We start from the raw sequence: 12,423 nt of genomic DNA on the forward strand, positions 1-12,423 counted from the left end.
CTCCCATTCCCAATCAAACCTTATTCATGGACAATTGACACTCTCATTTATCCTGTTGTTCCAAGACTTGTGCTTTCCTCAGTCGCTATCAATATATCATCAAGGATATTATGACATATGCTTGTCTATGATATATTCATCACTGGAAAGTCTAGCACTGCAAAGCTTAAAGATGCCCCGTCACAAACACGGTTTCAATATTTCCAAATTTATCAGAAGTTATATAAATATTAAGTGAAATTCATGCAAAATACTGGGCGAGAGGAGAGAAACTTGATAGAATATCATTCAAACAGCTTACATAAACTCAGGTGAAAAGGACGAAGATTAACTGGGGTTGTTCTCACATATTTAACATATAATAGTATTTAAAACTACCTCAGTTCCACAACTTGCAAGCACACTTTTGCAGATAAGACTATTTAGTGTTTAATAAAATTATCCTCAAATTATATTTAACCCTTCTAGATGTACATCAGATGAAAGATTGTACCAACCCTATTTTCCAGCGGAACATTTTGTTCCATCCATTTTCACTCCCATTCCCAATCAAACCTTATTCATGGACAATTGACACTCTCATTTATCCTGTTGTTCCAACACTTGTGCTTTCCTCAGTCGCTATCAATATATCATCAAGGATATTATGACATATGCTTGTCTATGATATATTCATCACCGGAAAGTCTGAATACTTAAGTTATCATACGAAGCATGCTTTTCTGAATAATAGACCCAAAATACTTCTTCATATCTGAGGACCAAATGAATGCAAGGTGGACATTAATTAAAATGATATATCATGGTTTTGTTTGTTTGTTTGTATTTAACGGCCCATTGACGGCTGTTGTCACTTAGGGCTATTGCGATTTTTTTGGGTAGATAATTAAAATAAAAAGGGGGTTACAATAATTAAAGAGATAATGAATAGATGATATGAACTATGTGATATATATAATGTCAAAGAGGGTAAGGTGGGTTAAAAGACATCAGAGTCTATAGAATGGACCGATGTCTTTCTAATAGTTAAATAATGCCTTAGAGTCCACAGAACTGAAAAGAGTTTTCATATCCGGGACTTGAAAGTAGTGTTTAAAATCAGAACATTCTATTAAACAAGAGGCCCAATGGGCCTGAATCGCTCACCTGGTATTAATCTCACACTTGTAATCTTAAAAGTGGACTAAAATACAGCTACAGGCAGAATATCAGTGTTTGATTCATAAGAACCTATTAAAAGATTTAAACATGACGCCTGTGACCTTGAATGTTGAACAAGGACATTCGGTTGAATAGAGTTTAAAGTCTTCCAACCCAGGATGCTTTTGGCAAAATATCATAACCCTGGACCTATTGGTTATACAGATCAAGTCCTTTAAAGATTTAAACATATATTGACCACTGTGACCTTGAATAGGGGCGAAGGACATTCATTTTGACAAAATTGGTAGCCCTTTATTCCAGCCTGTTAATGACCAAATATCATCACCCTTGGCCTTTGGCTAATTTAGAAGAAGTCGTTTAAAGGTTTTAAACATATTTGCCCCCTGTGTCCTTGAATATATGTAAAGGTCATTCATTTGAACAAACTTAGTAGCCCTTCATTCTAGCATGTTACTGGCCATATATCATTAGCCTAGGCCTCTTAGTTATTCAGAGGAAGTTGTATAAAGATTTTTTAAGACAATTGACCCGTGACCTTGAAAATGGACGAAGGTCATTCATTTGAACAAACTTGGTAGCCCTTCATCCCAGCATGCTACTAGCCAAAAATCATCTCTCTGGGCATTTTGGTTATTCAGAAGAAGTTGTTTAAAGTTTTTAACATATTTGACCCCTGTGACCTTGAATACAAGTAAAGGTCATTCATTTGAACAAACTTAGTAGCCCTTCATTCTAGCATGTTACTGGCCATATATCATTAGCCTAGGCCTCTTAGTTATTCAGAGGAAGTTGTATAAAGATTTTTTAAGACAATTGACCCGTGACCTTGAAAATGTACGAAGGTCATTCATTTGAACAAACTTGGTAGCCCTTCATCCCAGCATGCTACTAGCCAAAAATCATCTCTCTGGGCATTTTGGTTATTCAGAAGAAGTTGTTTAAAGTTTTTAACATATTTGACCCCTGTGACCTTGAAAATAGGTGAAGGTCATTTATTTGAACAAACTTCGTAGCCCTTCATCCTAGTTTGCTTCTGGCCAAATATTATCACCCTAGGCCTTTTGGTTATTAAGAAGAAGTTGTTTAAAGTAAAATATTGACGCCGGACAGACGGACGACGGACGCTGCACCATGGCATAAGCTCGCCTGGCCCAAAGGCCAGGTGAGCTAAAAATGTTCCACTGAAAATGGAGTGTCACATGCGTGGCATGAAGGTGGATCTTCTCGTTGTAGGAATGAGTAGGATATGTGTGCCCAGTACGGAGCCAAGAGAGGACAAAGCTAGACGAAGCTCTTGGTTATAGATTGGGTCTAGTATCTGCTGGTAAAAACTGCTCGCCAACCCGTATACCACAGAACCATAATCCAGTTTTGTTCGAATAAGTGATCTGTATAGGCGCAAAAGCATTTCACGGTCCGCTCCCCAATCAGTATGAGAAAGGACTCGTAAAATATCCTTCAGATACTTTATATGCGGTATGAAAGAGAGTTTTGAATCAAAAATGAGGCCGAGAAATTTAGTCTGTTCAACTACAGTCATGCGTCGGAGGGAAAGATGTGTGAGTGTGCAAGTCCTCAGGATTGTGAGAAGTGCTATAAAAGTAGAAATAATCTTGTCGGGCTATGATAAAAGAAAGTATGCGTGTTTTGTGAAATTGGCTAAACGAGCGATAGAAGGGCAGTCTGATTCAATAGTTTCTTACATTGCTTACGTTTGCCGGAGTCCTGGGGGCTGGGACCAGTGGGTGTGTCAGTATGTACTCAGTGGCCTGCTCCATACTGGTGGTGTGGTTGAGGGCTTGTGTGGCATGCTCCCTTGAGAAACCCATGTCCATCAGCTGTTAACACACCAACATATTGTACAAATCAATAAAACCATCTTAAGTTGATCTGATAACATTTAGTAATTGTACAATGGATTTTAAGAGTTGTGATTTCCTGACAAATTTCTTTCCTCAGTCTAATCAATATATCACCAATAATATTCTGATATATGCTTGTCTATGATACATCATCACAGGAAAGTTATATACATCAATTACACCTCAGCAACATTTCCCGACCATCCTGTGATGATTCTACATCCCATAATTTACAAAAACTTGATTTCAGCAACAGAAGCAGCTAATTGTGTTTAGGGCATTTTCTTCTTCAAAAGATCTACCTAACAAATAGAGAGCAGTTTGATTCTAAATACATCAATGTGATTTGTTGAGTAACCGACCTGCTGTAGGTGTGACGGATTGATTTCTGGGATGCTGGGTCGCGGTACAGATGCAGGTGTGGGAGCAGCAGCAGCAGCAGTACTCGCAGCAGACGGAGCCAGGATACTGATGCTATTTCCTGATGTGCTGGGGGTCTCCTCCTTCTCCTTACCCAAGTACTCCTGTGATAACATCAATGCATATAAAATTAGTTTTAATAATACCCCTAGCAGTCTTCTTCAAAAGCACAATTAATCATAACCAGGGGTCGACACTAACGGTAGACCGGAGGACCGGGTCCACCAAATTCTTGGACAGTCCACTTAATCTCCAAAGCTGGTAGACCGCCGGTCCACCACATATTACTTGATTAGTGTATATATATTTGAGAATATTGTTCAGAAATATACTAATAAAGACTTTATTTACTTCGCCAGCGAGCCGTAAAATCCCATCTGGTTAAAAAATGTATCGTATTTTCGTGTTGTTAACCCGCTAAAAGTTGTCGTTATCATTCTTGGACGAGTGAAGTGCGTGAATCCGCTTGCGGTAAGTCGGAATCTTTTCAGCGTTTGAGTCGCTTGTGGTATAGTTTGTCGCTATTATAAGCACTTAAATGACGATGACGTCACGATCACGGTGGTCAACCGGTAAATGAAGGTAAACTTAGCCTCACAATTTCGTGTTACGTTTTAATTTCTATCGTATTCTAGCGTATATCGTTTAGGTGATCGTGTCCGTCGATTCACTTAGTATCTGTACTAGACTAGTACCGTATCGCCTGTGTCGCGATTTTTAAATGGCTTGGTTTACAACCACTTGCAAAAAAAAGTTAAAAACTTCAACAGAACAAAAACAACACAAAGTTTGTATGGGCAACAAAAAGGATGATATCCTTTCAGGAGTCATGGAAAAATCGTTTACATGGCTCAATAATGATACTGACACAAACTTAATGAAATGTAGGGTATGCTGCACTCAGAAGATCTTTCCGAAATGTCCAGGAAGGATTGAATAGAGGTGCAACAAAATACGTAAAGATTACTGTTGGGGCAAATGATTTTAACATTCTGACTGTATATTGAGATAAAGATCATATAAAAAAGGTATAATACTATAAAAAAGTATATTATTTTATCCTTATTTTTTCATATGATCTTTATCTCAATTTACAGTCAGAATTTCAAACACCTTTGGATGGGAGCTATGTAAAAAAAAAAAAACAAGGAGAAAATTGTTTCATGTTTCTGTGTCATTTACTAAAACTTGGTCATAAATGGAAAAAATAAAAAAATAAGGAGAAAAAACAAGTATTTTACAGAAAATTAAAAAACCTTCATTATTTGTTTAAAACCCTCAGATGCCAGGATTTTGCATCTAGCTTTTAAACAATTTCGGGGGAGGACCCCCATACCCCCCTCTTATTCAGGAGGGGGGGAACCCCTCCCAAACCCACCCCCAACTCCTCGCTACGCTCGTCGACCGGGGCGCAAAGCACCCCAGATCTGAGAATATTATTCAGGTCCACCAGAAATTAACCAGGTCCACCAGATCAAGAGAGCAGGTGGACCTGCGGTCCACCACCTATTAAAAGTTAGTGTCAACCCCTGATAACAAATAATAACAAGAATTCCTCGGAAGTGGATGTGTCGCCTGCGCAGGAAGCTGGGAGATTACGAAGAAATAGATACACTTTTCATTTCAAGAAATAATGTTAAAAGTAAGCAATAATCATAGATTATGTTTTTGGATGGCATCATTTTGTTATATAATCTGTTATTCTGGGAAGAATACTCCGAGTTTTAAGGAACTTGCTATGGATACTCATTGTCTCAATTCCAAGTTTAATTTGTATGATTTGTCGGATGGTTTCCCATAAATAAATGAATAAACTTGTGGATTATGATGTTAAACAGCTAGTGTTGTCAATAACATTTGGAGTAAGACGGCATTTCAGAGGTATACACGGTGGGTCAAGTGGTAGATCGAAGCCGTCCAGTATACAGTTTTAGTGAAGTTTCTATTTATATTAACAGTGATCTTGACCTTTGACCTTCGGACCTGAAAAGCAATCCCAAGCAAGCACTGCATGAAGTTTGAGTTTGATCGGCCCAAGGAAACTCAAGTTATCGCACGAAAACCTCTGTTCGGACGACGACGCTGACAACGCCGACAAAGCAATACCTATGTGTCACCAGCTTTTCGCAGGCGACACAAAAAGAAATTTAACTTATAGAAGACGAATGTTTTGCGGGTCTGATAAGTGCTGTAACTTATTTATTTTTTAAACAGTCAAACTTGTTTAGGACAAAGATCAAAAGCCCTGAGTAATTTATTTGTTACAGACACCAGTAAATGCACCAAGAGTTGACTTACAGCCAAGATGTGAAAACATTTTGGGGAATCTGTCAATTATAACCAGATATTATTTCCAGCAACAATTTTTTAAGATTGCAATTGAAAGAAAGACAGTATGAGAGGACAGATGACCCGTCTAACCCAGCCCACTAGGCTATATTGAACACACCTTTATTATGGCCTCTCCCTTGATGATATGGCACAAGATGGCCAGAATGGATTCAGACATGCGACCGCCATACAGCTTCAAGGGCTTCTTGTTCCATAGGTGCATTACCGCATTGAAAGCCGCCTAAAACAATTAACAAGCATATATTATCTACAAGTATGGCCATTGGGTCTCCAATCATCAAAAGTTCTGCAATGACATTTAAAGGCACAAAGCACATCTAACCATATTAAAGATAGATATGTACCTTTTGTGTGCTGATGAGGTACTGGACTGGGCTGAAGGGCACAAAGCCTGCCTGACTAGACTTCTCTGGTAGAGTGTGTGTTGACTCTAGGACTGTCTTAGGATTCACCATTTTCTCCACTAACATCAGCCAAGCATCAATGAACTCACCGGTACCATCTGTACCAAAGACAGTAGTCACACCATAATGTAAAAGGTTAAGTCTATCGAAGATCAAATATCTCGGAACTGCTGTTTTATTTCGTTTTTGAAAGTAGTTTTCCTTGTCATTTTCATTTATCATAAACCTTGTGAAATGAGGTGTCTTAAATATTTGATTTCATTAAAACTGATCAAATTCAATTCCGAAGCGTAATTCAGGAAATGTTTATTTTTCCATTGCCTCATCTTCATTGGTTTCGCTTTATCAATCAAGATCTGATCTGTACTGCCAATATTTACCTGGTAGTTCAGGAAACTCTAGGCCATCAGACATCTGGACTTTCCCATCAATGGATAGTGCCCAAGAGAAGGCTCTGAAAGCAGGCAAGATATTTATAAGAAAATTGTTATTAAACACATATTTCAAGAAATGAAATCTAAAATTTATGAATATGAAATGTGCTGCTAACAAAGGTATAGGTACATACTGTTTGTACTCGAGGAGTAATTCACAAATCTTACAAATTTTAGTGAAATTCTGCATTAATCTTGACTATTCTTCAAAAAGCCAACATTACCTGAAAATTTTGATATCACTTTTAAATCTATTGTGAAAAGTTTGTTAAAACTCTATTATCACTGTTTCACTATGCATGAGCCATTATTTACAATGACAGTAAAGAGACATATCACTTCATACTACGCCTTATTGAAACTGAAAGTAACCGATACTAACTCAAACAGTGCCTTCTGTCCTCCCGAGGAGACAAACTTCTGTAGCATCAGGTGGTATGGTTGTTTCTTCTCGTCAAACAACATTGGGGACGTGAAGCCAACAGAGCACACCAGAAATGTTAATCTAAAATAACAACAAGCATCACTTAGTCTTCTGCACTTTACATCAAGGAAGGTTATAATAGCACATAGTCAAACCTGTATTCAGAGACCACCTCTAGGAAGCCAGTTACGACCTTACCAACTGTCGTACATGGAGTATTCAGGTGTTTTTGTTTTTTTTACCCTAGTTTGGGAACACAAAAGAATTCAGGTAGGGTCTGAATTTTGGTTTCAGGAGTATTCAGGTGGTTTCTTTACCAAAGTTTAGACCAAAGGAAGTATTTGAATGGGTCATGTCCCAAGTTTTGGTAACAGGATTATTCTGGTGGAGTCCTTACCTGAGTTTGGGTACTGGAGAATATTCCGGTGGGGTCCATTGAAGACCATTGGTCAGCAGTCTGGTGAGTGCTCGAGCCACTGACTGGGCAGCAGGGGAAGGTGTGGTGGGTGGTGGAGGGATCTGGTGACTCCGCCTTTGTCGCACAGGACTACCAACACACAATTTCACCAACAAACCAAACAGTTCAGCAAGGGCACGACACAAACGAGACGACACAGATAATAGAGGTTTCAATTGTTTCACTTGTGCCTGCAGTGCTGGGGACATTTTTGGGCGTTTACTCTCTTTATCTGAAGATGTGGACAGTGATTGCACGTCGCCAACATCCATGGGAGTTTCTGTGCTCTCTGACGTTGACAGAGACTCCATGGCAGCACTAACCCCATTACTACCCAGTTCACCAGTACTGTGAGTAAGATTGGCACTCTCCTCTTTGATGTCTTTTTCAGCCTTAAAGTCCTTGGGGAGTAGTTTCTCCATATCTGCCTTACCAAACTCACAGCTGGCAGGCAGCACATCATCATTACACAGAGCCAGCAGCACAGTGCTCTCCCACACCAGTGATGTGTACAGCTTACTCAGGCCCTCTAAAACCTTCAAGCCTAGATCCGACCCCCAGTGGTTCACAGAGATTGTGCGAATGTCCGTCTGCAACAAAAATCACCATACTTATCTATTGGATACAAAATAGCTTAATGAAAATAATTTTGTGTCAATTTGTGTTTATTTTCCAGGACAAATTTACAGTTATTATTTTACAGGAATTGCATATATCCGTTTCTCAAATACGTAAGGCATTTATATCAAAGCAGTGGAACTTCAATTATCATGTCAAAATAGTCTTGAAAGATGTCAACTAGAAAATTGTCACCTTGATATCAAGACACATTTTTTTTCATTTTGCACTTATTTTTTTCACAGAGAATAGTGAGGTGTTTCTCAATGATCGTTTCAGAGTGCAAATACTTACGCATTGAACTGTTACCAGATGCAGTATACAGTCGGGCGACATTCTATTTATCTGTCACCAAAATTGCATTCATATCGACTGTATACTGCATCTGGTAACAGTTCAATGCTTATATTTACATTTACATGTATATAGTTTGTTTTGTATAGTAACTGAAGCAAAAATACGTTTGAATTTCCCGCTTATCATATCAGTGACATCAGTAAGTTCAAATCCCAGAACAGACGACATTTCCAGAAGAAATAATATAGTCCCTCGTGTCATTATAAAACCACACGCACATAAAATGGTTTGAACACAAACTTAACTTTATCATTTATTTCATATGAGTGTGTATATGTTGAAAAATTGTCAACAATTGCATAACTTCTGCTTGTTTAAAATTAAAGCTGTTTTTCGCGCATTGATAGATTACATGTATTTTGAAGTGATGCGGCGCTGAACGTTTACCTTGTACCAGCTGTATTCCTACACTGGCCGTATCACTGTAAATTGTAGTATACAGTCTCATATACTGCAATTTGGTTTACTAACGGCATATAAGCAAATGCAACTTCAATTATCATGTCAAAATAGTCTTGAAAGATGTCAACTAGAAAATTGTCACCTTGATATCAAGACACATTTTTTTTCATTTTGCACTTATTTTTTTCACAGAGAAAAGTGAGGTGTTTCTCAATGATCGTTTCAGAGTGCAAATACAGCCCTTTTAATTATATCTATTATTATTTCTATATCAAAATTGAACCATCTTTGAACCATAGGGAAGTAAATTCATTTGTTCTTTAGAAATTATCATACTTTTTAATACTGTAATTATTCAAATTTACCTGTCCCATCCGACAGACATGTACAAACATGAGGATGTATGCATGGCAGGAGGATAGAGCATGAAGAAGAGGGGTGTTCTGGGGTAACTGAGCAGCGTCTGGTATGTGGGCTACGTTTGCAAGTTCACGTAGGAGGACAGATCCTCCAGGAGCCTCAAGAGGCTGATGTAGTGTCTCCAGACTTTGTAACACTTCGTCCAGCTTTAGTAGGCCCTGCTTCAGCACCTGGGGCTCCCGTGACAAATTCTGTACAAAAAAACAATAAGCATTACTCCTCACACACAATGGACAGACACATCAGGTGATGTTCTATTTATGTTTGGACTTTATCATTTTTAAACTATATAAGAGTATTTAAATGAATAATCACATCAGAGTCTAATTGAAGTTCTAAAATCATTACAATTTATAAGCAAAGAAATAACTTCTTTTCCCTACCATTGCTTTTGACCCTAATTCTAAATTCATTAGCAAGTTAAAGTCAGAATCTTGTTACTACAAATTGAAATATCGTAGTAGAAACCTCATTTATTTTCTTAATATTTGTATGAAGTATTTATGTACTTTTGCAATATTTCAAATGCTTTTCAGAAATGGAAAAGTTTCAAGGAATTTTGTTGTACTCACTAGAATAGATTTGCACACAATGGAGACAGCTTGACAAGCAGGGGAGGTGGGGAAGTCTATTGGAAGATTAGGCAACCCCAGTATTGACATGAGAGGCTGCAGCCCTTTCTGTGTGACAAACTCGCGGCAATGATCGTCTGTCGAGTTGTTACTTAGGATGGCCTCCACAAACTTCATCTGAAGGACAAACATGGACATCACATGTACCATTGACAGAAACAGTCAAGGTCATTTTAATGAAGATTGTTGAAGCTTTTAACCAAAGTTGACATTTGAACCCCGACTAGCATTTAAAGTTGACCTTTGACCTCATAACTGTAACTGAAAAAAATATTCGCACTGCTGGTCTACATAACATACCCAAGTATCATGACTGTAGTTCAAACGGTTCTTAGGATATTGTTGTTTGAAATCTTTCACATATTTGACCGCTGTGACCTTGAAAGTAGGTCAAGGTCATTTTAATGAGGAAACTTTATAGCACTCCATCCCAGGTACCTACTGACCAAATATCACGACCCTAGGTCCTACAGTTCTTCAGAAGAAGTCGTTCAAAAGAAAAAGTTGACGGACGGACGACAGACGCCCCAGTACGGCATAAGCTCACATGGCCCTTTGGGCCAGGGGCCAGGTGAGCTAAAAATATAAATGAAGATATTTGTAACATAGAAAATAAGTAGTTTAATTTTAAACAGCTAGAGAACAGAAATGAGAAACACTTACCACATTCAGTACGTAGTCCATCAAAGGTATGGCTTGCTTTTCTTGGGAAGCAGGTGTCATTGACCTTCAATCAAAAATATAAGTTTAGTCAATGTTTTTTCAAAGAAAATTTGTACATGCTTTATGCATTAAATCTTGTCAAGCTAACAAGAATATTGATGTTGTGGAGTAGATATGATACCAAGAGAGCTGATCACAACAGACCAACATCCAACGATACTAATCACTACATTTATATGGCACTGTCTTACGACCGGAGATGTCACAACAGTACACCACCGGAGATACACAGTGCAAACATTTAACTTTTACCTGAAAAAGCAGCAAGACTTAACAAAATTCAAATAAATAATGTAAAATTTAACATAGCAAAACTGAAGACCCTGATCCCACCAATGACAAACGGTTTTTGGTATTTTGTCAACATTTTACCACTCTATTAAAACTTTGTACATTTAAAATAAACACACAAAAGATTTAGTGACATTAATATAACAAAAATAATGCGGCATTGTAAGTCAGTACTACGTTAACTCACTGACTGCTGGTGTCAGCGGGAGTCTCAGTGGGCGTGGGGGGTTTGTTAGCAGTTGTAGCGGAGTCCTGGGTGTTAGCCAGCTCCTCCTCCTCGTCCTCTTCATCAGAAGATCCATTGTCTGGGGGCTGAGGGGAGCGGATGGAGACAATATTAGGCTCATTCTTTGGCTGAGACTTCTGGCAAACACACTTTGGGTCCATTCCCATGGCACAGATTTCTTCAAGTAGCTGTCAACACAAAGAGTATTATTTTTTTACATTTTTTTTACCCAAATGTCTTATTTTCCCTTACTGCTCCAAAATAATGAACATTGTATTGTCTCTGAAGCCATTGCTAACAAGAGGCCCAGAGGGCCTGTATCGCTCACCTGATATCTATGCAATCATGGCAAAATATTCTCCAAATGAGATCCAAGGGAATATGCCAGACCCCAAGGCCAATCCTTTTAGCATATCTGTAGTTGATTTTTTATGCCCAGCAATTTTATGTATGGCTATGGGGTGGGGATCTCAACTGTTTCCAAGCTGTGACTCAGAAACTAGGTCCCTAGGGTTGTGGCCAGACCCCAGGATCAATTCTAATATCATGACTGCATTCGTTTCTTTATGCCCAACAATTGTATATATAGGTTTGGGGTGGGGATCTTAACCGTTTCAAAGTTATGCCCCAGGGGTTAAGTCTCCAAGGGTGGGGCCAGACTCTAGGGCCATCCTGGAAGCAAATGTGCATTCCTCTCTTTATACTCAGCAATTGTATATATGGTTATATGGTGGGGATCTCAACCATTTCCAAGTAATATTATTTTTTGGCCCCACCCCTTAGCCCGGGGGGTCAGCCCCACCATTTGTACAATTTTGAATCCACACCACCTAGGGATGCTTCCAGTCAAATATGGTTGATATCTATCTGTTAGGTCCAGAGAAGAAGTCGCTTAAGGTAATATAGCTAAATAACCCTTTTCGGCCCCGCCCCTTAGCCGCCACGGGGGTCAGCCACACTGTTTGTACAATTTTGAATCCCTGCCTCCCATGAATGCTTCTGATTAAATATGATTGATATCCAGTGCTTAGTTCTACAGAAGTCGTTTGTAGCAATATAGCCAAAATGCCCCCTTTTGGCCCCGCCACTCAGCTCCCCGGGGGGGTCAGCCCAACCATTTGTACAATTTTGAATCCACACCACCTAGGGATGCTTCCAGTCAAATATGGTTGATATGCATCTCTTAGTTCCAAAGGAGATGTCGCTTAAAGCAATATAGCCAAATTGCCCCCTTTTT

The 12,423-nt window shown here is 38.8% G+C and overlaps 1 protein-coding gene across 7 annotated transcripts in view; it reads right to left on the reverse strand.

Moving 5' to 3' along the window:
• LOC110442109 (E3 ubiquitin-protein ligase HUWE1-like) overlaps window positions 1-12,423 on the reverse strand; it is a 90,627-nt gene that overhangs the window by 54,694 nt on the left and 23,510 nt on the right. For 6 of the 7 annotated variants that reach the window (XM_021485552.1, XM_021485556.1, XM_021485557.1 and 3 more), the window contains exons 23-33: window positions 11,148-11,374; window positions 10,610-10,673; window positions 9,887-10,063; window positions 9,260-9,505; window positions 7,458-8,107; window positions 7,019-7,141; window positions 6,583-6,656; window positions 6,143-6,300; window positions 5,896-6,018; window positions 3,389-3,550; window positions 2,868-3,002 (exon numbers count right to left, since the gene is read on the reverse strand). In XM_021485552.1, coding sequence (XP_021341227.1) covers window positions 2,868-3,002; window positions 3,389-3,550; window positions 5,896-6,018; window positions 6,143-6,300; window positions 6,583-6,656; window positions 7,019-7,141; window positions 7,458-8,107; window positions 9,260-9,505; window positions 9,887-10,063; window positions 10,610-10,673; window positions 11,148-11,374 — 2,139 coding nt within the window. The remainder of the gene's footprint in view (window positions 1-2,867; window positions 3,003-3,388; window positions 3,551-5,895; window positions 6,019-6,142; window positions 6,301-6,582; window positions 6,657-7,018; window positions 7,142-7,457; window positions 8,108-9,259; window positions 9,506-9,886; window positions 10,064-10,609; window positions 10,674-11,147; window positions 11,375-12,423) is intronic. The other variant, XM_021485554.1, reaches the window with a different exon arrangement.

This window comes from Mizuhopecten yessoensis, unplaced genomic scaffold (genome assembly GCF_002113885.1).
Source record: "Mizuhopecten yessoensis strain PY_sf001 unplaced genomic scaffold, ASM211388v2 scaffold716211, whole genome shotgun sequence".
Classification (NCBI taxonomy): domain Eukaryota; kingdom Metazoa; phylum Mollusca; class Bivalvia; order Pectinida; family Pectinidae; genus Mizuhopecten; species Mizuhopecten yessoensis.